Genomic DNA, 27,892 nt, shown 5'->3' with positions numbered 1-27,892 from the left:
ACGCGCGCGCGAGCGCGCCCAAACGGGGATGAAGGAAAGAGAGCAGGAGAAAGAGAAGATGATAGCGCGCGCGTGTACGCTCGGACTTATGACAGGCTACGGAGTGTTTTAATCTTGTACGCGCTTAGTAAAGACCGAATCGCAAAGAGACTCGTCTTAAATTTGTAACATTAATATTTTTTTAATTCTTTTTTCAAATATCCTTCTTTTATATTTTATGTATATTTTAATTAAATGAAAGATCGCAAGATTTATTTTCCAGGATTTTTATATCGAGAAAAGTCCAAGATAAGGAAAAAGAGACACGACTTTAAAATTTCTTTAAAGAATTTCTCGATGTTATGAGGGGAAAATTGAAGAATTTAACTGCTCGAGTTTTAGAGATATAGATCGAGCTAAAAACAATCTCGTTCTTTGATCAATTTCAGGAGTGAATTTCGTCTTATAGAAAACTTTATGCAATTTAATTGCAAAGATACATAATCAACATCAAGAAAATGATGTAGAATTTCTTTTAAGAAGAGAAAACTGCAATTCTCTGTCGGACGAATCCTCGCTATTAGAATTGGATGCAAAACACCTTGCACATTCGAAGGGATAGTATTTTCACGGAAAACGACTTTCTCTCAGGATATCTTTTTCGTGCGCGCATCGTGATAGGACCTCTCCAGTGTCGCCAAGGAGCGCGTCTACGTCAACGACGATATTCAAGACGATTAAAGAGCGCGCACGAGCGTCTCTGTTCGTTCGCAAATTAAATCCGCTTAACACGGATCTGTACGAGGGGAATAGGACCGATTTGCCGAGACGCTTTTGATCGAGCCGAGAATAACTCGTCGTAGCAACGGTGACAAACAAACGGCATTACATCTTGGACAAGCGACGACGAGCTCACAATCGGACACGTTTCAAAGTTACATTCAATATAAGAAATATACTCCTGGACAAAATTAACTCGTAATTTTTTTTTCTTTTTAAAGCTGATATTTAAATTTTAACGAAAAAATGTAAAGAAAAAGTAAAAAAAAAATTAATTTTGTTCAGGAGCATATTTTCTAATCTAAAAATGCATAAATGGAAATGTGCCAATTTGATTAAAAGTTTAATAACGTCTTGCTATTTTTCTATTAAATTTAATTTCGATGGATGATCTCGTCAATTTTTCTGTTATAGCTATTATATAAACTCGGGTATGTCAAGGTTCAGTGTTGCAAGGAAAGAAATGATACCAGAGAAAAATGATTACAATCGCTTTGCGTATCTCTTTCAACACCCTTCGGCGAAGGCTTCGTTTAACGAACCGCAAAGAGGCTGGTACAGTTTGTAGCCCAGTTGGGGCCATTACGATCTTTCTTTTTTTGCCGTTCACTCTCTCCCCTCCCCCCCGATTCCTCTCGAATCCGTAATAAATATTACGTCAGGGACCCCTGCCAATTATGCCGGACTACCCCGTACATCTCTCTCTTTCTTTCGTTCTGTCTCGACGAAAAGTCACAATGCGCGAACATAAGGTCCGATCCGGAGTTTCATGATCGCCCCTTCGGCGTTGTGTTGTTACCATCTCCTCCTATCCTTCACACCCTCTGCGCAGTCGAGTGTTCGAAAATCCGTGACTGCGTTATTTTATTAATGCCTGCCGTGATCATCGCCGCTAACACACCGCTCGATGACACTGATAGATAGCGCATTAAAAATCGCGCAATTCAAAATTAAGGAATGCTTTTTAAGTAAAATTGAAGCGCACTCAAGAAGGTCCTTCAAAACTACGTAACTCGAATCGCAATTAGAGAGAGGTAATTTTAGAAATGAATATACAGAAAAAAAATAAGTGTCAAATCAAAACTTATGTACTTAAACTAACGCGTTCATTGTTTCGTATATATGCAACAATTTATAATCTTCTTAGAAGAATTTAATAATTTTAAATTTCAACAATATTATAGTCTTATTTTAATATTGTAATTGTCATCCCAAGAATATATAATTATTTAATTCTACTTTAAGAAAATTATAATCTTTGATTTAAAAATGTTGTTTTCTATCTAACATTGTTTCTTTTCTATTCAAGAAAATTAAGTCTTAAATCATAAGAATATATTTTTTTTGATTGAACTATATAAAATGGTTTCATTCAAGCAATTATATTTTTCTTTAATTAATGCAATATAATCTCATTTCAAGACATCCATCTAAAACTAAATATATTTTCAAAACAAGAATGTCCTTTTTTTCTGTGTATAGTTTATAGTTTGTAACATTAAAATTGATATAAAAAGAATTGCTTCTTTATCCTCTCTTTCTTCTGTTATAATTAAATAATTTAAAAACTATATTATTTTACATATAGTGAGTCGTAAAATTTTGTATAAAATAATGTACGTGGACAAATGTAGGTACACAAAAAAAAGGACATTCTTGTTTTGAAAATATATTTAGCATGGAAATCTTAAAATGAGATTATGTTGCATTAATTAAAGAAAAATATAATTATTTGAATAATTGCTTACTTGAATGAAGCCATTTTATATAGTTTAATCGAGAAAAATATATTCTTATGATTTAAGATTTAATTTTCTTGACTGGAAAAGAAACAATGTTGGATAGAAAATAATATTTTTAAATCAAAAATTATAATTTTCTTAAAGTAGAATTAAATAATTATTTTTGAGGTGACAATTACAATATCAAAAAAAGACTATAATATTGTTAAAATTTAAAATTATTAAATTCTTCTAAGATTATAAATTATTGCGTATATATGAAACAATGAACGCGTTAGTTTAAGCATATATAAGTTTAAGTATATTTTGATTTGACACTTATTTTTTTTCTGTATAATAATTAATTATCATTTTTTCCAGGAGACATTTCCCATTTTATCTAAAAAAGAAAAAAATGTGCCCCTCTTATCGGTTCGAATAAAGTGCGAATATCTCGTGAAAATCAAACAACGACCGAATGTTTCCCAGTTAGTGGCCAATTACTCGTCCTAGCGAGGACGTTCGATCGCCACGACGATAAAATTAAACGTGCTTTATTACCGATCGCCCCGGAATAACGATGTTCCGGCGAAACGATCGAGGTAATGAGCTGTCGCGATGATACCGAGCTCCGCTCCCGAAAGAAGATGAAGTGGTTAAGCGCGCGGATCTCAATGGACTGCCGATACCGGGGATCGCTTTGATGAGGGCGCGTGTCGGGTATTAAAGCTACCTTCGGCGATCAGGCCGCCGACCGCACGCGGTCGATTTGCACGAGGATCGACTCTCTCGATGAGGAAATGGCTGAAGCGAATGGGTGCGCTGATAAGTTTGCTTTTCGATACCGGTCAAATCCAAAAGCGGAGAGGGAAAAGCCCCTCACGTCGGTCGTATAATGATGGAAACTGCTGCCATGGTTCCACCCGACAATTGTGCGGCGATAAGCGAGATCGGTGATCGACGTTCACAAAGCGATTATTAACTATCTCGTTGAAACATACACGTGTCTCTCTCGTGGTTACCGTATTTGATAGCGATGTTGTCCGGCAATCCTGAAACAATCAATATCTCATTAGCGTGAATTTTATTAATATAATTTTCTTACTTTTTACAATTAGATTGTCATTTGCAGATTTATAATATTAATTTTCTAGAGATATATGGTATTAATATGTGTTCTGTGAAGATATTATAAGGACATATAAATATAAAGAATATAAATTTAAAGATAGTATAATACATGTATATATATATATATATATATATATATATGTATTTGTTTATGTTTATTTATTTATTTATTTAATCTTTACACTGTATTGTTATTTTTGACACCTTTAAAATGTTCAATTTTTCGACGCGTTTTTCAAAAGATAAAAATGTCTAAGAAATTCATACGTTTTCTTGGATCTTTTAAAATAAAGGCTAGAATAATAAATTTCCAAATAATTTGCTTTAATATATTTTTCAAATATATGAAGTGGAAGTGCATGCTATAAGATAGAGTCAAACTAACTCCCGTAAGCGTGAAGTTACATGTCTGCAATTATAAAGCTTACATTATAGAACAAGATACATAATGATTAAATTACACAGAAAAAGAGGACAGTCTTATTTTAAAAATATATTTAGTTTTAACATGGAAATCTTGAAATGAGATTATATCGCGTTAATTAAAGAAAAATATAATTGCTTGAATAATTGCTTACTTGAATGAAGCCATTTTATATAGTTGAATCGAGAAAAATATATTCTTACGATTTAAGATTTAATTTTCTTGAATAGAAAAGAAACAATGTTAGACAGAAAATAACATTTTTAAATCAAAGATTATAATTTTCTTAAAGTGGAATTAAATAATTATATATTCTTGAGGTGACAATTACAATATTAAAATAAGACTGTAATATTGTTGAAATTTAAAATTATTAAATTCTTCTAAGAAGATTATAAATTGTTGCGTATATACGAAACAATGAACGCGTTAGTTTAAGTATATAAGTTTTGATTTGACACTTATTTTTTTTCTGTGTATACAGTAGCTCTTGTTTTTCTTGTAAAAATCTATCTTTTGAAGACAGCTACATTAATTTATAATGTAAAACTTTAATTCGACTTGTGATGATATTTTGTAAAATAAAATAAAAATTTTATTCTTTCTAATCTATTTTCCAAGTTTATTATCTTGAACGTTTATATGAAATTTGGAAAATGCTGGAAATGTGTTTCATTCGTATGTGCATTTTATGCATAAAATTATTTTCCAAATGTTTCTGATATTGTTGAAATTTAAAATTATTAAATTCTTCTAAGAAGATTATAAATTATTACATACATACAAAACAATGAACGCGTTAGTTTAAGTATATAAGTTTTGATTTGACACTTATTTTTTTTCTGCGTACTTACACTCCGTGACGATTTTGATATTGGATTTTAATTCTGATCATCACCGTAAAATCCAGAAACTTTGTTAGACCGAATCATTATCCAATGTGTACGAAATGACACAATTCGGGGGCAGCACGCGGATGTTACACTTGGCACGACGCGTGCGAACCATGTTTGCTATTTGCATAACGAGCTCTGGTCTCGCGAGGCGCGACATCGGCCCGTTCGGGGGTGACGATGCGTGCGAAATTTCGCGCGAGGGTCGTAATCGTATACGCGCCGAGGTTTCCGTTCGTGACACGCACGACGTGCATACGGCACGGGAATAGAAGGGCGATGCGAGGAGAGGGAAACGATGCGTTCATAAGGCGACGCGATTTTCGAACGTTGCGGCCGCCGGCATACGCGCAGTCAATTAGTTTAATAGGCCGACAGTTGTGTTGTCCGATCTGCCGAAAGGAAGGGTGCCATTGCGCGTTGGGTATCACGCCCCTATCGCTACCGAGGATGGTCACTTTTCAGGAAAGCGTCGATACTTTTGCCATTACTTCAGCGATATCGATTCTAATAGCGTCTTACGTTAATTATATTGTAAGCTAAAAAATGTACATATTATAATTCTTTAATAAAAGTTGTGTATATAATTTAAATAATTAATATTTTATATCCCAATAATAATTGATATAAAAAACAATTAATTCATGTTATATATAAATTATATTAATTACATAAAATTTATATATATGAGCTAACTTTTTTATATCCCAATTTTTTTAGACTTGTGTTGATGCTAGTAATTTTTTCATATGAAATTAATTAATTGTATTTTTTACACATATAAGATTCTTACATTTATGCAACATAACTCTTTAATTTATTAAAAACTAATCGAGATCTTATAAATAATATTCGCAAGCAACTTGTTAGCCATTATAATATCAATTAAATAAATATCAATCATATCTTGCAAGTCATGTATATACGATTCAATATTCTTTCGATGTGTCTGCCAAATAATATCCTTGCGCAATATGATTTTTAAAGAGAGTTTTGGTATATCTTAGGTCAAGTTAAAGTTCATTTAAAGGGGAGATCGCGTGCCGGTCGAAGATACCCGCGGAAAGCGTCACGCATAATGTTATTCCTCGTATCTGTTGTAATAACTGTAATCCGTGCACCCTCGATCCTCTCGACACTAATAGTCGGGGGATAATACAGATTACAACCCCCGCGCACAACCCCCCTCCTCCACTAACGTATCTTCCGTCGACGAATCCGTCCCACCGCGTTCGACTCCTGTTATTCCGTACTGAATGTGTTTGCCACTCGAATAGCAATCTGAAACAATCCCGAAGCAATCGGCGACGGGTTTCTTCGTGGTCAGCACTATCCTCGGGAAATCGATTCCCGATTATTTTTCTCCTTCGGCAATCGAGAAACGAGACGCGAATCCTCGTTTCACGATTCTCCGACGATTTGAAAATTGACGGAAAAAACAATCGTGCGAGGACCAAATGGTTCGAAACATATAGATCGAAAAATTTAATTTATAATTCTTACATCCCATCCCCCTGCTTCCCTTTTAAATCTAAGATAAAGACTGCACTGACATTGATACGAGTATATGCGTAAAATTATTACCTTCGAGCAAGATGTACAAAAAATGCAGGTAACGTGATAATTTTTTTAGCTTCATATCTAGAAACATACAAGACATATAAGTTTAAAAAATGGACGAGAAGTAGTTTATATTTGACTAAATATAAATTATTAATGTATCGAAAAATAATATTTGAGATAGAGATACAGATCCTAAAATTTATTATTCCAAAAGAAAATATATTAGTATGTATTTTTACAATTTCTTAGATTGAATAATTAATACATGCGAATTCATATAATTATTCATTAAAATTACAAATATAATATTTTATTTTAAATTACAAATATAATAAGCATTAAATTTTATATAAGATATCTCTTATATTTTTTCATACACTTTATTTCATACTCATACTTTAATTTTTCATCAGTAAAATATTGACATGTACGAAATAGTTTCGAACCCACGTATTATTATTTTAATTCGAGTCAATCTGTAAAACAAGTTACTATTCAACGAAATTCGCTCAATAAAGTTTATTAACCTTTTGTGGCTAAAATTATTTTCGTTATGGTTAGGCCGGTCCGCATCAATTTGGCAACTTTTTGTGGTCGAACACTTTCTCGTTTTCAGATTACCGTAACTATCTAACCAAATAAATGTATTCTAATGTATATATATATATATATATATATATATATATATATACATTAGAATACATTTATATATATATATATATATATATATATATATATATAATGTTGTGTATATATATATACGCAACATTATCATAAAATATAATATAAGTATAATTTCAAAATTATAAATTCAATTTCATATAACTTAATTTTCCTACATGAAATAAAAATATTATGTTTGTGAAGTGTTTTGGAAGCTTAAATATATTAAAAAATAGGATATATCCTTAAAATTGCTGTTTTTTAAAGACAATCATTTAAATCAATTATAGCTCTTTTTAAAGATCGTCTAAAACCTTTTTAAAATCGTTTTAATCAATTAAGACTATTATTTTACCATTTTCTATCTTATTCTTAGGAAATTATGTACAAGAGGGTTGAACAGAAAGATCGTGCTCAAACAAAACAACCCTAAACAAGTGTTAACTGTAGCAATAAACCCCGTTTCGTCCCCAACCCCTTATGTCGTGGCAGTACACGAGCGGCTGACCCTTTTCACCCTTGCGAGCACTCGAACTCGAGAGCATCGCGAGTCCTTCAAAGGTCGTAAACAAATCTGGCATCGCGTTTTAAAGATTTCCTCTCCGTCGACACGTGCCTCGCAGGCTCCGATTATCTATATGCGCGCAATCTCAATTAATGGTGCATTGTGAAGATTGAATTAGTAAGTAGAAGGACTCATTTACGTTACCTGCGCAAGATAGTATTTTCACATAGATAGATTCTTCTCTAGAAGAGAACTGCTTTCTTTTTATCAGATAATTTTATGAGAGTTAAATATTTTTGAAAAAATTCCAATACATGAAAATTATATTATAATATTCTTTTATTTATGCCAAGAATTTTTCGTTGGTTAAAAAATTTGTTAAATTGAAATATTGACTTTTTTCTCTTTTTGGTTTAATCTCATCAGTTATTATAAAAATATTGTGATACAATTAAATAAATAAATCTACATTAATAAAATTATGTCTAATATATATTTAAATCAATAAACTTTCTTATGTTTAAATGAATAAATATACATTATTAAAATTTAATACATAATTAAGTCATCATTCGCGTGAAACTTTTGGATAAACTTTTATATACGTGACTTTTTTCCTAAATTTAATAAGAATTATCGCTGTTTATTTCGTTCTCTACGCGATAGTTACGTTCGTCGTTGATTAATTTGCGTGGCGTGACGCGAGATCGATTAGGGGATTACGCGATACAAATAGTTCGCGAAAATAACAGCGGAAATATCTTGGGAAAATAGTTGTCAGAGTGGCGAGTGCGCGGGATACGTATTTACCATTTCGTTTTGTCCGGGGTTTGCACGTACGGGACCGTAATGGGCTCTCGGCCCACAATGGAATATAACCATCAATGGTGAATTATGTCGGGCACGTGTCCCGGCATAACTATAAAGAGAGAGAGATCGGCCGGCGCTTTTGTTCGCCGCGATTTCGATACCTCGACTCACGTGGCTGGTGGGCGCGCAATGGGATGTTAAATATCTTAATAATGGTTTTATTATGCGGTCATCTGTGAGACGTATTTACGGGGGTGTAAATGGTCTTGCCATAAGTTACGAAAAAGCGAGAATGCCATAAGTCACAATGTAACAATTTGCACATGTAAGAAACTATCATTTATTTTTATAATAATTTTGTAATAATTTGCATATGTAAGAAATCATCATTTATTTTTGTGCAATAGTAATATTTTTAATATATATATATATATATATATATATATATATATATATATATATATAATATATATAATATATAATTTTTTAATTAGACATAAAATTGAAGGATATCGTGCTTTTCTTAAAGAGAAGTTTTTGCAGAAATCTTTTTAGAAATCCTGTCTTTACTTACTCTATTTTGTGAGAAATATATTTTACTTCACTATTATAATATAGAATAAAAACTTTATATTCAATTCAGGATTAAATTTTTGGACTGTTAAACTCATACTTGAGTTATATAATTATTGTAAAAATTATTATAAGAATACCTATAATGTTGGCCGTAATTTCATTGTATATTATTATCATAACAATGAATTATTTTCATCCTTATAAGATGATTTTAATTACAAAGAAATACAGAGAGTATCTATTTCATGATTAAATAATATGCAAAAGAATATAATTAAAATAATCGTTTGCTTTCAACGCATAATTTTTAAACAATATATAATTAAATTATCAACGTTGATAAATTTGAAGATATCTTTCCATGAAACTACAGATTTCTTTGATAAGAAATCAAAGTAACTATATTGACAGAGGGAAACTAGAAATACATACCAGTCTGACGAAGGTAGAACATTATCCACTGATGATCGAAAGAGTAGAGGGCACCAGAAGTACGAACTGTTTTATCTTCATTCACTCAATTCTCCTTTCATTCATCTTATTCATTCATTCATTTTCGTCGTACATTGACATCGAAAGTCGGTAACACATAACCATACAATGGCGAAGGCTGAAAGAAATCCGATATTTAAATGACCATTTCATAGTAAAACATCATGGTAGATGGCGTATAATAAGAAAATCAATATACGAATATTACAAGAGAATAGAATTTTTGCGATAAAGCAGAAATTCTGAAAGATTCTAAAGTTTATTTGATATGATGTCACTAAAATTATCTTTAATAAAAGAGAGATTAATATTATTACACGTATTAGTTATTATTTTCATCAAATTTTATTTTTTTAGTGCATTGTTAAGTAATGCATTCTAGCAAATTTTTATAATTTTAATTCAAATTCAATATCGTTATCCTGCAAATGTTATGTATGCTTTGGCGAATGTAGAATGTTTTAAAACTTAAAAATAATTAAAAGATATTAGTTGAAAATATATGTTGTAAAGTGTAATTTATATTTAAATAGAAAAAGTAATTAAGCTATTATTAAGTTCAATTTTGTAATATAATTATCAAGAAATATAATATAATAAATTAAATATCAAAATGCAATCAATTATTATATAAGTGACGTATCATCATTTGTGAAAATGAAATAATAATTTTCTCCAGTAACACAATCACTCTTTTATTTCTATCATATTATGATAGAAGATTGCCATTAAATAAATCTATCTGCATAATATTTAAAAGATTAGATAAAACATTTTTTTTACAATTACTCTAATAAAGTTATTCACATTCTCTCCGTACATTTTATATTTACCCTCGCACATAATCTCGCGCAAATCGCACTCGATCGTCCAAGCGTGCCGTTCCAAGAAGAACCATCAGCTTCTCTCCCAGATTCTCAGATATAGCTTAGGATAATCCAATTGCGAATTATTCACGCCGCCGGCGAGGCTCGTGCTGCCACTCTTCTCAATCATCGTACTGAGACTTTTGTACAATGACGACTGCTGCCGGTGTGTATTGTAGTTCCTCAATGGGCACCCTTAACTAAATACCTATCGAGCAGTTACGCCTCTAAAGGCGCCCCCATGTGCTCTGTTGTACGCGTGAAATCATCGAAAGAACCGTAAAATCGCGAAACAAGGACAGAATCCGTGAAATGGAAGAATCTCACTAGTGCCAAATTCTGGAAATTATTGATTAAGTTTAAAAAACGACTCACGCAGAGTCTCGTCAGAAGTGGAAATGTAACGAATAATATTGCGTCCTCCCCTCTCCCGTTCTTTTAATATATATATAATAAAGAGGAATCAAGATTATTAATATTAATATATAATATTAATATATAATAATTATTAATATAATAATTATATATAATATATATATAATAATTATTAATATAATAATTATATATAATATATATATAATAATTATTAATATTAATATATAATATTGTATATTAATATTACATTATTATTAGTATATATTAATGCTTAATATTAATACATAATACATGTATAAATATGACATGTGAGAATAAATAATAATTAAAATAAAATAAAAAAAAAACATAAAAAATAAATAACTAATAGTAATAACAATATAAAAGTTATGCTACTTCTGAGGAGACCTGTCAAAGGACGACGTTGCACTTTTCTGAAAAGCCTCTCGAAAACAAGAATAAGCTCTCGAGATCCGCTCGCGCAGAGAATCTCGAATCTGTCACTTTTCCGAGATGGTCAGTACTGACTCAATCGGAATTCGAAAGGATTGGAAGCCTTCGCTAATCCACGGTTAACACTTATCCCGGTTGAGTATAAATATTGATCTCAATCTGGCGGGACAATGGCATGGCCCTGTCAACCGTAAGCGCTGTCAAAACAATCATTAATCGTCCTGCAATAAACGATTCTACGATACGCGCGTCATTCTTTCCTTATCTGTCTTTGTATTCGGATCTAAGATCGACGATGATGTGGAAATCCTTTTACGTAGGCTATCTGCAAATTGTACGGTTGCGTTTCGCAAAACATTGCACGCATATTTTTTTTTTATAACGACTCGATTTGCAAATTATTTTGAAATGTCAATCGTTTATATGCATCTAAATACTTATACTCTTTACAATCTTGCAACTCTTTAGGAAAATTGATTTTTTTATCACATGAAATGATACTTTCCAACTTGAGCTCAGTTTCATTATGAGATCAACTTCTTATTCTTTCATAGAATAAACATGAAAATAAAAGGAAATGTAAGCAAGAAGAGATATTAAAACCTAAAGCAGAGATGAATATATTTATCCCAATATATAAATCTATTATCATATACTTATCTAGCATTTGCCAGATCCCTTATCTGGGAAGAGAATAAAATAAAATGAACGGAATATTGCCTATTAATATTATAATATCTCGATCGATAATCAATCGATTCGAGAAATTATAAGGGAATTATAATTATAAAGGAATTATCTATATTAAAATCTACTTTGTAAGATGAAAAGTATTGACGTTAATAAAAAAGAATTTATTATAGAAGCTGAAATATATATAAATAGTTTTGCTATGATTGTGTATTCTATTTATATTATATTTTTCTATTTATATTTCTCTATTTATATGTACAATAAAATCAGGTCATAATTTACAATTAATTATTAACATTTGCTAGTCAAAAAATAAAGAATTTGAAATTTCCGCCGTTAAAAGAGTACATTACAATCGCGTTACATCTTCGCTATAACTAGTGATTACAACAACATTTATCTGACATTTTCATCCCGCATTTATCCGCGTCGTTCAAGGGGTAAGCCGATCTCGGATCGAGCTCTGCGGGGAACAAGTAGAACGTGAGCATTCTAAGTGAATAATAAACATCACAGTGGGGTTGAATACATAGGGCTCTTTATATATATATGGGTGACTATCTTCCTCTCTCTCTTTCTCTCCCTGTAAATGCGAGTGCGCGTTTAAGGCGCCCATATTGGTCCCCTAGCCTGCGGGCAGTCTGCCTCGTTCTTATAGGGTTGCTTCTTGATTCCCTCTCTCTCTCTCTCTCTCTGCCTTGCTAGCAAAATTATTACTCGGCTATTACACGATGATTACCCAACAGTACGTGGGTGTAATACGAGAAATAAGCGTGCAGTTTCACGATGCGGTGGATCCGATGACAAACCGAATAAATCCGCCGCGCATTTAACGCCTGTCGGCGAGACACATGTTCGTACATCTGTCTCCGGAAACGAACCTGTGTTTAGTAAATCATCATTCGCGATGATTTGTGTATCTCGTTTTTTAATGTTATATCAAAATCATGTTCTGGAAGAGGAAAATGTAAAAAATTGAGAATTAAAATCAAGAATTTGCGACAAACGTTCATTTCATAAAATTAGTTTTTAGTATTAAATTCAAATATATAAACTATATATAAAGTAAAGACTTATATATATAAATATATGAAAATAGTATACATGTATATCATAAGATTATATAGATATTAAAATGCAATTTGTTTTATTTCTTATTTTTATTTCTTATATATATTATTTTTATAGTTTTATTTCTTATATATATTATTTTTACTTCGCCTTTCATTTTATGCTAGATATTCAGATCATTTATCATATAATAATAATATGTTGAATTGACAAAATTCCAAAGATGCAGATGCAGCTTGTAACCTATAACGAGAATATCTATATGTATAGAAAACATACTAAAAAGTGATGCTACTTTTTACATCGAGGAAAGCTCCGTGCGCCTAGCATGCTTTTCCAGTTAAATTGAATCTTGAGGACCGACGTGGTTTATGCCATGCAAATTGGTCGGCCCACCCCTTCGGCCTTTCTTCCAAATCCTAATCCAATCCCCTTCTATGGGAGAGTCTACCTGCCCTCGTCACTGTTGTGCGAAAGCACGAGCTATAGACTACAGCTTCTGATCCTTTTTTCATAAGATGTGTTATGTATGTGTACATATATGATGTATATGTATGTAATTATAATGGAATAGTTAAATCAAAAGGATTTTCAATAAGAATAATACAATTAAAAGACAAATGTATTATGTAATAAAATTATGTTGTAAATTTTATATTTATTATCACGTTTTATTATAATATATTATATATATTTCATGATTTCATGATTGATTATTATAATATATTATATATATTTCATGATTGTTTTCTTTCGTTATTATTATTTATACAACATAGGAGTATCTGTTTCTATCCTATTTTGAGGGAAGCCCAAAAATTTCAGTCCCGGATGTAACACGCATATGCTCGTGCATATTGTGCATTAACGTTGATTAATTCAGCGGTTTTGTAAATTCGCCGTCGGTTCGGCTTGTCATGCTTTCCGAGAGACCGATAGGCAGGGATATCTCCCTATGACGTCCGTTTAATTAGCGAGCGAACTGTGAGCCTCTCTCTCTCTCTCTCTTTTTCTCTTTCGATGATGGCTTTTCCAATAGATTAAAGAATGACGTAAAATGTAAATAATTGCCTGGCAATTGGTTTGATAGGAAATCGTTGCAACTAAAAAATTATTTTTGTTAAAATTATAAAATAAAAAAGCTAATCATTTGGATTAGAAAAAAAGAATTATAAGTTGTATCGCGATAAATAATAAATAAAAATAATAAAGAAAAATTGCATTATATTTATATATCGTCATATTTTTAAAATATTGCACACGTTTTATAAATTAAAATTTTACTCACTATAGATTGCGATATATTTACAGAATATATATATATATATATATATATATATATATATATATATATACAATATATAATATAAAATATTTATCCCTAAAAAAAATCTCTAAATCTTCAATTATTCAAATTTTTTCTCTAGGTTAACATTACGATTCGTGCGGAGGATCCCTTTCATTTTCCGATCGAGAAGCGGGAACCCCCTTTGTATTGTCGATTTCGAGTATTGTTGCGGACAGCCGCGCCACGCGACAGCTGTATCGATAGTATCGATGTCGTTGGCGGGGCCTATCAAGATGCTCGCGATATCGGTCTTATCGCTGATGAATTCCCTTACTCCTTTTCGTATTCCTTTAGGTGGCTTCTCATACGGGCGCATTGATTAATTATATATTTTTTTCAATATTTTGCAGTGTCTTTTCTCTTCGCGCAGATGTCTTTTGAAATTTTTTTATTTACATTTTACAATTTAAATCGATCACTTATGACTGTATGCATGATGCAATAACTATAAAATAATTATTAAAAAATCACGAATATATATATAATCAATATAAAAATAATAAACTAATAATGTCCTAAAAATAATAACCTAATTATGTCGCAAATTTCTCTCTCTACTGTTCTTTTAAAAATTACAAAACTCTATTATTCGCGATCGAGATTTCGCAGAGTTATTATAATACATATTTCGATGGTTATTACGATTTAAGGGGCGGACTAGAGGAATCATGGCGCTCTTGAGATGAACGCATGTTATTATTAGGAACTGTCTCGGGCGGACAATGGTTCTCGAGCAATCTGAAACAGAGACACGGTTATAGGCGGCTGTCGCAACAACTCGAGTGTTTTCGTAGGTCTCTGTCGAATACCGAGTATACAATAGAGCCTCGAACGTCGAAGTGAAGCGGTATCGATGTAGGTAGGTATCTCTCTCATCGGGAATAATAATTTCGTGGCACGAAAGAGCGAGTCTCGCGATCGCCCTCCCTCTCCGACGAATCTCCGACAGCGCTACAAAACGATTACCATAATTACAACGATAATTACGATCCGTTGCGTACGCCGCAAACACGTGATTGACGTTGCACGGACTTTATAAACGCGCACGTGCTATTTGACGCTTTATCAGATTTTACCTTCAAAGAGTTGCCGATGCGCCGAATAACGGAATCGATAAGTATAAGTTTATGCAAACTGCTTTATATACGCAACAATTATAAGCTTGTATCCAAAATTGAACAAGATTTGAACAAGACTATTCCAGAATTGAACAAGATAAATTTTATATATTAAATTTTATATAATAATAATTTTTAAAAAATCACACAGAGGAAACTTAATTAAATGTATGTTATGTTAAATTAAGAAAGATATCTTTTCTTCTTTTTTTCTACTTAATTCGTCGACATTATTTCTTAAAAGGCTATTCTTATTTACATTTCCATTTTAATTACAAGAGGCGAGATTAAGCCAAACAAAATTATCACAAATAACAATCTTTTAATTCTTGTTCAATAAAGGATTAATAACATTTAATATTATAAATTATAAATTTTATATAATAATTTTTAAAAAATCACACAGAGGAAACTTAATTAAATGTATGTTATGTTAAATTAAGAAAGATATTTTTTCTTTCTTTTTTCTACTCAATTCCTCGATTACATTACTTCTTAAAAGGCTATTCTTATTTACATTTCCATTTTAATTACAAGAGGCAAGATTAAGTCAAACAAAATTATCACAAATAACAATCTTTTAATTCTTGTTCAATAAAGAATTAATAACATTTAATATTATAAATTATAAATTTTATATAATAATTTTTAAAAAATCACACAGAGGAAACTTAATTAAATGTATGTTATGTTAAATTAAGAAAGATATCTTTTCTTCCTTTTTTCTACTCAATTCCTCGATTACATTATTTCTTAAAAGGCTATTCTTATTTACATTTCCATTTTAATTACAAGAGGCAAGATTAAGTCAAACAAAATTATCACAAATAACAATCTTTTAATTCTTGTTCAATAAAGAATTAATAACATTTAATATTATAAATTATAAATTTTATATAATAATTTTTAAAAAATCACACAGAGGAAACTTAATTAAATGTATGTTATGTTAAATTAAGAAAGATATTTTTTCTTTCTTTTTTCTACTCAATTCCTCGATTACATTACTTCTTAAAAGGCTATTCTTATTTACATTTCCATTTTAATTACAAGAAGCAAGATTAAGTCAAACAAAATTATCACAAATAACAATCTTTTAATTCTTGTTCAATAAAGGATTAATAACATTTAATATTATAAATTATAAATTTTATATAATAATTTTTAAAAAATCACACAGAGGAAACTTAATTAAAATGTACGTTATGTTAAATTAAGAAAGATATCTTTTCTTCCTTTTTTCTACTCAATTCCTCGATTACATTATTTCTTAAAAGGCTATTCTTATTTACATTTCCATTTTAATTACAAGAGGCGAGATTAAGCCAAACAAAATTATCACAAATAACAATTATTTAATTCCTGTCCAATAAAGAGTTAATAACATTGGCGGTCGCCAACGATGATCAATCGCGAACCAATCGTGAAACTGATGCGACGAGGAGTGCATGCGTGCGTACGTCATGTGTGCGTGCGTGCGTGCGAGCGCTGCGCCCCGTGGTCGAGCTTAACCAACCGCTTAAGCACTTCGCACGAGCGACAAAAGGGTTTCATCCCCGAGAGTCCCGAACGCGCTAATAGATTGCGCAAATGCTCTTTGCGGGGACGACATCCGAAAGCTATCCGACGGGAATGGTGGCAATGGCGGCCAGGAAGGGAGTCTGAAATATTCATCCGAAGCCCCGTCGCGCGCGCTACCGCGACATTTGGACGGTATAACCTTGGCGATGCCGTGGGCTTTGATCTCGTATTCTCGATCGCCGATAGCCGTGCGTATCAAAGGGCTCGATAAGCCTTTCCATGCCGTTCCCCATCGCCCTCCTCCTCTTCCCCGTCATCTCTCTTTCCCGATTAATCCACCCACGAAACGCGCGCGGATTTACTTCGGGATCAGAAAACAAATCGTTCCTCCATCTTCTTTCTCTCATTCCTGAAAAAAGACTAATTAAATAGATTATTTGCTACGAAATGTCTGGATGAAAAAATACTGAACGATTACTCGAGCATCATATTGATGTTTATCTAATATAAAACAGGATATCAATTCATATCATTAAAAATTTTAATTTACGTGTAATTCGTATCTTCTATAATTTTTTAATTTATTGATAGTTAAATAAAAAAGCGTATATTATGCTAGAATATTAATAATATTTAGCCTTCATAGATATAGCGAAAGAAAAAAAAAGATTTCAGAATTAATCCAACTAACTCGCTAATAAACCGTACAAACGCCAAACGCTATTGGAGATTCTCGTAAAAAGAGCCAACTGGCTCGTTCATTATATCGAGAGCGGTCAATCATCAACGAGAATCCCTTTTGTACGAGATCGGAATAGCGATGGGCCGAGGAAGGAACGGTCCGAGAGGTCGAGGGAAAAGTGACCGGTTACCTTTCTCCCTCTGGGACCCATCCACGCCCATCTCAGGATCTCACAACAATGGCCATCACGCCGCGACAAAAGCTAAACACCCAAAATATTGGCGAAAATCCCGTCATTCTGTCGCGGTTAGCGCGAGGGGCACGGGTCGGGCCCCACTAAATATCTCTCCCGAATCTAATCTATCCCCCTTCGCCTGTGTAATCCTGTTATACGGCCAAACGGTCATATTTCTTTCTCGGTTGTAAAATCATTCGCCAAAATCGAGGAGGCGCGTCTCCGTCCCTCTCTCTCTTTCTCCTCGAGCACTTCCGTTCTGATTGTACTTCACTCTCTTGCGCCTCTCTCGTCACAAAGAGGGACGAGAAAGCGTCGATACCTCTCGACGACGGCTCGTGCGGCTCACCCCGAAGAACGGAGGTCCGGTGCGCCTCGTTAGACGTGAAGGACCGCGCGGCTGTAAACACAAATGGCACCCCGTCGCGTGGGGGTCGTCATCGCTGCTTCCGCTACCCTCTCGAGTGGCAATTCGTCGTTTAGCGTGCTGTCGCTTTCTCAAGAGCTCACTCCATAAAGCCACTACTCGTAGCGTCGTCGATCCGGCACGACTCTCGAACAGTCATTGATGACAAATCATACTGCTGAATAACGTTTCGAGAAGTGACTGTCTCATTGCGCATTTCATGCAAAATAATTTGTTCATTTTAATATTTCATTACTCATATCAAAAATCGGAATGGAAATCAAATTCAGTTTAGAAGGGTTTATGAGAATTTTTAAAAGTGTCACAGTTTCCAATGTGTGAAATTGACAATTGAAAGAATTTGTTAAATATGCGAAAGTTCAAAAGATTTAAGTCGGATAGCTTAAGGACTGTTTTGTATGTACAATCCCAGCAAAAAGTAGCTGAAAATCAATATTGACGAGTATATCCACTTTTGATGTATTTTGAGTATGAGAAATTGCGTGGAATATTACAATTTGCTTCTTAGCTACAGTGCAGAGTATTTTTTAATATTTATTGCTAATATTTATTGTTTTTACTGAAATATTCCGAATTTTCTTAATCGAAATGATTAACTTTTGGCAGAGAATTTCGCCTTGTGACAAATATATGGCTAACTTTATTGAATTATATTTAATATCTTTTTAATCAGTACTTGTATATAATATTAGTTGACCAAATAATTTCCTCTGCATCTAAACTTTTGCAAATTTTAAACAAATTCTGAATATTATTTCCATATGTTTTTGTCATTTGAATCGACGTGGTTATACGTTTCCCATAAGAACACATGTTAATTCGGTACAAATTAAAATCCTTATAACTTGTGAACGCTTTAGTGAATCGATTTAAAAATTGTACTGAAGATTCTAAACATATGTAACAACATTCTTCATTAAATTCTCAATATTTTGAAAATAGATACAAAACATCCTTAAGATTGATAGTGTAATATTTTAAATTTCTCTGAATGAATTGTGTGAATGTGATTAATTTCTCGTATAATGATATTGATATATCCTCAAGCAACAAAACTATTATATTAATTTGTCAAGTAAAGTCGAAAATAAAAAACATCAAGTGTACGCGCGCGTATATATATATATATATATATATATATACTGTTAGCTTTAGAATACAGTTTCCATACATTTTTCAGGAGGAAATTTCATAATTTCCCACTTTTAAAACATTCCAATCTATCGACTTCATTTTTCATTTCCTTTTTTCAAACTTCACTTACAGAAAAACCACAAATCTTTTGAACTTGCTAATTATTTTCAATCATACAAATCGAAACAGTAAATTCTTCAAAATAAATAAAAATCCATCATGTAATCCCAATTCTATTCTAAAATCGAAGCTCAATGTTAGGAGTCGTGTCGAAGGAAAAACAGCGACGCGTTATTTATCACGGCTCGTTTGCGCTCGAAAAAAGCGAGAGAGCCTCGGAAATCTCACGGAGGGAAACAGCGTGAGTCCAATGGGAGCTCTCTGATAGAGAGTTTATAAATTATGAATATTTAAGCACGCGCGCGCGTTCACAGAGCGCGCGTCCCGGAGGGCGGCGCTTCTTCAACCCCCGTGTTCACATTGTCGTCGTCGTCGTCATCATCGTCGTCGTTCTCGTCGTCGTTGTCGGGTTATTTTCCCGGTCTCCGGTGCAATAACGTGAAAGGGGTGCTTAGGAAACAGGCCGGTACACGACGCTAAAACGGCAGCATCCCTTTGAGACGAGCGTCAAAGCTAATGGACCCCACTCTCTCTTTGCCACGGCACGTTCTCTTCTCTCTCATATCTCTCCCTTTCTCTCTCTCTCTCTCTCTCTCTCCCCTCCTCTCTCTTTCTCTATAGCTCTGCTATCTCTACCGGTTACTTCACCTATACAATCACATTACCAGCACCAACACTACCAACGGCCTTCGACTATCTCTCTACGTTCGCCCTCCTCTCCCTCATTTATCATCTGTCTTTTACTCTTTTCCTCGCGTTATAAAAGCAGGTCACGGAGGGTGACTGAAGACCCGGTAATGTTTAGTACCAGTTGATTGCAAGCTTGTTAGAATATGCATAAAGCATTCGTTGTTAAATGGCCCTTTCTCTTGCGTATAGCGGCGGAGAATTTAATGGATACGCGCGACTCTCCGTAATGGCTGGCAGCCCCGGAAGTGTTTGCCAAGTTTGCGCTATTTGCTAAACGGCTCGGTCGTAGGAATAGTTAACGATCGTACGAATCCTCCATACGCAATGAGCAACGTCGCGGCAACGAACGTCGCATTTCTATTTCCGATTTGCCGAGACACAAGCGGATTCTGTTGATTTTCCCAGGAACAATTCCAATTCGATTTAAAATTTTAAATATTTTATACATTCTTCTCATATTAAAAATCAATATTTTTCTCTTAAAGATCTTATTCGGTGAGAATTTATCTCGTCGATTAAATGCATAGAAAGAGAACGAGGAAATTCTACTGAATTTCGTCAGAAATAAATTTCGTATGATATATATATAGAAATTACTTGTATATAAACTAAATATTTCTCAATAAAAATAATATTTGATAATTTAACAAAATATTAAAATAAAGTGTAATATACGTATTTAATTGTAATAAATAATTAATAAATATGTATGTACACATCTGTATTTATCTATAAATTTATTATGTCGGATTGAGGTCCGGCAAGATATCGGGATCTGATTTGTTCGATTAGCCGTCACAAGCACATGTATATACATATATACACACAAGCAGAAGTTTGAAAACCGATTAGCAGTGTATTCCGAAGCATCAAAACCGTCGAATAGCTCGTGCCGAGCGCCAACGCGAAACTCCGAACAGGCTTCGAACTTGACGGTCGTTCCACCACGACATTTATTAACTTTACCAACGCGGAAACTCACGGCAGTTTCCGCCGGATTACACGGCGAATTAAGCAAGCTAGGATTAGCGTTACCCAATTTTCCCGCTCGTAGTTTCCGTTCATTTGATAGACGAGGCGAAAAATAAATCAACCGCTTCGCGAAGGAGTTCGTTCGATAGATGAAACGAAAAAATTTGCCACAATAGACGAGACGCAATGAAAAATATAAAAAAAGAACCTGGATGTGTACAAAATGTATAAAAGGTTTCGTATAAAATATTAAATAATATTTTTTTCGCTCTTTACGATACATGGAAGCACAGTTTTCTCTATGAAAAGTTATAGGTAATAGCAAAGAATCCCATTTACACATTTGTATTAAGTTCACAAGATTAATTTGCATAAAAAAAATGAGATTTTTATATTCATAACGCCACATTATTGCTTCTCTTTCTTATTTATATTTTTTATTACCGTAAGAGAATTCGCCTTTTCATATAATAAATTACCTCTTTTGCTCGATAAATATTTGTCGCAAAAATTCGTTGTATCGAGAGACAACGAGAGCGAGAATTGCGCAATGAAAGTTTGCCAGGTCGAATTTTTGACAAAATGAAAGAGAAAAGGGAGGGATGATCGAAAAGAGGATGTTCCTCGATGAGGACGCGGCGAGAAATCGGAGAAGCTGTCAACGGAGCGCCATGCATCTGCCACTTATTCGCGCCACCCTCGACCCGGGGTGTACCTTTTTTCCCACAATGACGCTCCACTTCGTTACAATTATCGCCATTATTCGGGTGCGAGGAGAGAGAGAGCGCGTTTTAACGCGCAAGCCGGCGCGCACAATAGCTCGATATATCTATGCGCCATCGCTGCGTCTTCGTACACGCACATAAACACACGTAGATATGACCTAGAGTCCGCCGCTCGGGATCGACCATCGATTTTTCCCTCGATCGCTCGTTTTATTGTGTTTTGACAGCGGCGGTGAGCTCTGGTTTCGCGCAACCATCTCCGGTCGGCTTTTACCGTCTCGCGCAGTCGTAGCCATCGTCGAGAGATTGATCTTATCGACGCTCGAGTTTGCCCCGCGAATTCGAGAACACCTTACTCATCGTCACCTTCCGTCGTCGTTGCTCGTCGCCACCCTCTCGGCTTCCTCGGCTTCCTTTTGGTAGCGCTGGACGATGGTATCTGATCGGACCAGATATAGAGTTACGAGTTCGTTCCAGATCCTGTTTCGGCGCAAGCAAATACGGTCCCTGCTGGTTATTTCCAGGAGGAGGGAACCTTCTTTGAAAGGCTCGTTTTATCGTGCCTATCTGCGCGCGATTTTCACTGTTGCCGATAATGCAATGTCCCGGCTACGTAGATCCGTAGTCGGCTGCCACATTCGCGGAGCGAAAAAGCGCGCAAAGTGGATTATGCCGGGAAATTGCATCTTTTTACACGACACGATATTCGCGCAAATTTCCCGTTAAATGCGGCGCTAAGAGCCGTACTTACGTTCAATACGTTCTCCGTTACATTTATTTAATTACACGGTTGTATGCGCTTGTGCCTGAAAACAAATAAATCCGATTAAAAGAAGCTTCGGTCGCTAGAATTATACGTGCACGATATTCTCTTTCTCGAGTGAAAACTTTTAGTAAACATTATATTAAATTACAGTAGTAAATTTTATCAGTGCCCCTTTAATATAGACTAGAATTTAATTTCATCCTGCTTACAATATAATGCATTATAATTGTGTGTCTAAATTCCAGTCTCGAAAAAAAAATAATCTTAATTCAATATATCATCTTATTCGTTTAGAATTAAAATAATATCTTTCAAATTTTAGTCTTCTATATTATATAATATTTAATTACATAATGCAACGTGTAGTTTAAATAAATGTCCCGTGGCTTTGCATAAGAGAAATCATAATTTAAAACATATTTTTAAATTTTAAACTAATAGTCAGACGTAACGTATACCGTATATTGATAATTACCGTCGAGGAGATCAATCATTCATTACATTTCCGACGACGAAACTTGAATGATAGCAATATTTTCCAACGCAAAATCATACTATGTCCATGCGAGAGTTCACTGTCTGTCCTGTATGATACCGCTATCTGCAGCCGTTGCACGTACGGTATCTACCGGGTAATTTCACCAATGAAACGTTTACAGGCTCATTTTCGCACGTTCGCGCCATACGTCAACGTTGTATTTCCGTTGCAGCGACTCGGCCACGCACAGAAACGCGAATAGTTGCGACAAAGGGAGGGAGGGAGGGGTGGTTAGTGGAGGGTGAATCGTGGGGGAAGAGGAGGGGAGGAAAAGAGGGAACGGGCGGGCTGTTATTTGCAACGAGTCGCAACAATTGCAACCCGAGTCGATCGCGCGCGGTACCTCCGATTAGGGTAAACGCCATATTGCTGCATCGCCCCTTTCGTCCCTGCTCTCCCCTCCCGCCCGCCCCCCCCCCTCGTCCCTTTCTGATTGAAAATAGTGTTTTTGTGCAAGCCGAAACGGCAGATATGAAACCAGCATGGCGGATGCTTACAAATAGTTGCGGGGCGGCGACTACGTACCTATAAATGCGCGCCCCCCGGCAACCCCGGCAACCCCGGCATCCTCGCGCCTTTTGTCCGCGAATCGCGACCACGCGAGACAAAAGGATTTTCTGACGAGCGAGGGTTGCGAGGGATGTAAGAACGGCGGAGGGACGTCCCGACGGAATCCTCCGATCTTCCCGTCCTTCTCCGCCCTATCTCTGTAATTCTCTCTATCGGCTCTATCTCGGAGGTCCAATTTCGGATCGGTTATAAAAGGGCTTAATTGCCGACGAAAACCGGTTATTAGGGATGGAAAGATGTATGTATCGTTATAAAGCTGTATTATTTAACAACGTTAATTTAACAGGCACAATTTGAGAGAGTTTGGTAATTTAATATTTATTCCATTGGTCTTTTCGTTCTCGATAGACGTAAGATGGATTTGAAATATATCTGGAATTTAGCAAATGTTAATTTTCTTGGCGATGTAATTTAATAAATTGAAAATGAGAGAAATAAATTTCAGATAAATTATTTCATTGTGATATTAAGCTATGTATAGATTTTTTTAAACTATATACAGAGTCAGATTTGTATCAACACATGTTTTAATTAAAATGTTAAAGAATTAATTTAAGATAAATTGCAAATAAATGCGTAAAAATTTAAAACTAAAATAATATGGTAGAGTTAATAATAATAGCGTTAAATTTTCAAAAATATTAACCACAGCATGATAGTGTACTTCATTTAAAAAAATTCAACTGTCCAAATATATATTGTTCTATTGTGTGTCTAAAATATATAAATAAATTACGTGAAATCTTGATCTGAAATGAAAATTTGTGCAATCTTGCAAGGTAACTTCCAAGCATCAGAATCATAGATGAGACCAACCTTGAGCTTCGATCCTCGTCGAGTTTCACGAGAGTGGTAGAGCGACACGCACAGAGTAAGAGAGAAAGCGATGCCTTTTCCGAAACTCACTCGGTGCAGCAACACGCTCTGAAAACGGGAAACACGCATCGATCGACTCTTGCAACTCCCCAGTCCAGGATCGGCTATGATATCAAGCTACGTTAGGCCACGTAGAGATAAGAGAGCAACACACCACCACTGTCAGGGCCGTCACCGTCTCCACTACCGCCCCCGGTGGCCAGAATATGCCGGCCGGGATCAATATCGCAACATCGTGGGTGTGACGGCCGATGGTGGGTTCCCCGTACGATCTTCATCCGACCCTCCGCTCTTCTGATTGGTCGACGTTCCAGCATTTGGGTTTCCCTTGTTGTATAGCGAATGTCACGCAGGCTAGTCGGGGTCCCCTCACTATGCAGAACCCGGTGCGGGTTCCCCGTACGATGGGCGGGCTCCGGTTCCTGGAAGTGGGGCGAGGAGCCGGTCGACGAGGCAGTCGCACGACCGAGGGATCGTAAATCATGACCAGTCGGCCGCACGGTGCGCATCGCGACAAACAGGGTGAAAACTGTCGGAAAACCACCGCGATCGTCGGCGGCGCGACGTCGCCACCCCCGGAGCGGTGATTTATGAACCATCGCGCTAAGAGTCTCCATTGGGGTACCGCGAAGACGGTTACGGCAAGTTCAGTGCGCGGGAAAGTGCTCCGATACAGTTTCCTCCGATGTCGGTTCTCCAATGACCATCGATTCCATGACTACGTAGGTGGAAAATTGTCGCTGACGCGACCGCGACGAGGGTAACCTCCCTCGGTCGTCGACCTTGGGAGGACAATCAGTTTAATATCCGCTGGAAAGATCGGCTGTAGACTCACGCGTGCGGCTGATCATCATGTGCAGCAACGAGAGCCCGCCGCCGGCGAAGGAACCACTGGCCGTCGGCCTGGGTAATCATATGGCCGGTTTTCTGCCGGGTCTCGAGCACTATCGGCTTCACCTCTACCATTATGCGATGGCGGAACGATTGCGGCTGGCGCAGAGTTTACACCCCCAACATCCTGGCGTGGCGGCGGCACATCCACCATCGGGTGCACCAACGGCCCATCTAGGAATGAGTCCGGGTTTCCCGGCGCCGTTGCCACTGTATCCGGCAGCCGCGGCCGCAGCTGGCTATCCCGGCCGACTGGCCCTGTCCATGGCGTTGCTGCATCCGCATCATCAGCGAATACCCGAAGAGCCGAAACCTCAGCACAGCTATATCGGCCTGATCGCCATGGCGATACTGTCCTCGCCGGAGAAGAAGCTCGTGCTGTCCGACATCTATCAGCACATCCTCGAGCACTATCCCTACTTCCGCACCCGCGGACCCGGTTGGCGCAACTCGATCCGGCACAATCTTTCGCTCAATGACTGCTTCGTCAAATCTGGCAGGAGTGCCAACGGCAAGGGCCATTACTGGGCGATACACCCGGCGAATCTCGAAGACTTTCGGCGGGGTGACTTCCGCCGGCGCAAGGCTCAGCGTAAGGTGCGCCGACATATGGGCCTGGCGGTGGACGAGGAACCGGACAGTCCCAGTCCGCCGCCCCTGCCCGCCACTCCGCCACCCCCGACGGCCCTCGGTCCCACGGTGGCCTCGCAACAGATATCCGCGATATGGCCGCATCATCACCACCATCAACAGCAGCAACAGCAGCAGCAGCAACAGAACTCCTTTCAAAGCCAGTCGCTTCGACAATCGTCCTTCCAGCCGAGGAAGCGGCAGTTCGACGTGGCTTCTCTGCTGGCGCCAGACGATCAGCATCAAATCGAGGCTGACGTGCTGAGGTCGGTCAAGTCGCGCAAGTTCAGCTGCAGCGAGGACGAGCTGCCGGAGGCCGATCAAGACGATGAAGACGTCGATGTCGATGTGGTGGCCGATGCAAACGCCTTACCATCACCTGGCACACCGCCGTCGACCAGCCCGGATGTGCCCAAGGTCGTGTCACCGGCTCATTGGAACAGTCAGAGTGTACAGAGCGGCGGTCAGCAACAGCAGCAACAGCAACTGTCGGCTGTACACCTTCACAATCATCTACACGTCAGAAATTACTATATTCCGGCTAACTCCGCCGGCGGGTCCAGCGTCTAATGGCGAGTTTAGAAGAAGCCGGTCGATCCGTGCGGCAGGTAGCTGCTCGTATCTCAAGTGCATCCACGATCTTCTCTCGTTTCTTATCCTTTCCGTGTGATTTCGAGGGCTCTGAATGTATGCGTCCTACTCTTGCCACGCATTATTCTTGTTTATGATATGTTCTTTGGCAAACTTAAATATTCCATTTTTTCAAGATATACACTTATGGTTTTTCCCAAACAAAGGAGTTTTCGATGAAGCAAATTTCCGTAGAAAATGTCATAATGACAAGATTATATTTTTCAATTTATTTCAAGCAAAATTTAGCATTTTCAAATTTAACAAAGAGATATCATTTGAAAGCCTTGTTCAATTGGCGAGTTTAAATAAATAAAAAAATGGAAATGAATGAATGAATGAATTAATTAATTAATAATTTTCATTGACATTAAATTGAAAAACATATCATTACTAAATAATACGACAAAAGTGGGATAGACTGTAAATAAAAATTTGAAAACGATTTGATACAGGAAAAAAATTACGATTAAATTCTAGAAGAGGGTAGTTAAAGTTCTTAAAAATTTTAATAATCTCATACAATCTCTCAATACACACAGTGTGCATTAATTAACTTATCGTAAAAAAAGCAATATATTGAATTATACTATTTAAATAATGAATCTTATATGTATATATTTTTTATTTTATATATTATTTATTTATGTATATATTTATTTTTACGTTATATTATATTATATGTTATATATTTTTATATATTATTATGTCGATGCAATCGCGTAAGTTATTCAGCTCTTGTATTATTTTCAACGCTATTCGTATATTCAGACATAGAAACAACACTATCTTTTTACCAACTTTTTTGAACTTTTATCGACGTGTAACACACGAGTAAAAAATATGCGTAGAACTTCCGGAACGAATAAGAAAATTGCAGATAAAAATTGTGCGTTAATAAGTCAGATTACGAGAAATAAATTAATCTATAGCCGATTATATTTCTAATAACATCACATTAAAATCGTAGTTTCGCGTGTTGTTCGCACGATTATCTTACGTTGCTTACGATAAAGCAAAGTTT

The 27,892-nt window shown here is 35.8% G+C and overlaps 2 protein-coding genes across 2 annotated transcripts in view; one reads left to right on the top strand and one right to left on the bottom strand.

Annotated features, from left to right (window-relative positions):
• Nucleotides 1-3,527, bottom strand: part of LOC105257492 (SKI family transcriptional corepressor 2) — a 36,987-nt gene extending 33,460 nt beyond the window's left edge. Inside the window, exon 1 of the mRNA XM_020029431.2 lies at nucleotides 3,503-3,527. The gene's annotated coding sequence lies outside the window, so the exon portion shown is untranslated. The remainder of the gene's footprint in view (nucleotides 1-3,502) is intronic.
• Nucleotides 3,528-25,128: 21,601 nt separating this feature from the next.
• LOC105257494 (forkhead box protein D1) lies at nucleotides 25,129-27,170 on the top strand. Its single transcript, XM_011268148.3, has one exon. The coding sequence runs from the start codon at nucleotides 25,570-25,572 to the stop codon at nucleotides 26,806-26,808; it is 1,239 nt and encodes a 412-aa protein (XP_011266450.1). The 5' UTR covers nucleotides 25,129-25,569; the 3' UTR covers nucleotides 26,809-27,170.
• Nucleotides 27,171-27,892: the final 722 nt, after the last annotated feature.

This window comes from Camponotus floridanus, unplaced genomic scaffold (assembly GCF_003227725.1).
Source record: "Camponotus floridanus strain SB8 unplaced genomic scaffold, Cflo_v7.5 scaffold56, whole genome shotgun sequence".
NCBI lineage: Eukaryota > Metazoa > Arthropoda > Insecta > Hymenoptera > Formicidae > Camponotus > Camponotus floridanus.
The sequence above is the reverse complement of the archived record's forward strand: the minus strand, read 5'-3'. Positions and strand labels throughout refer to the sequence as shown.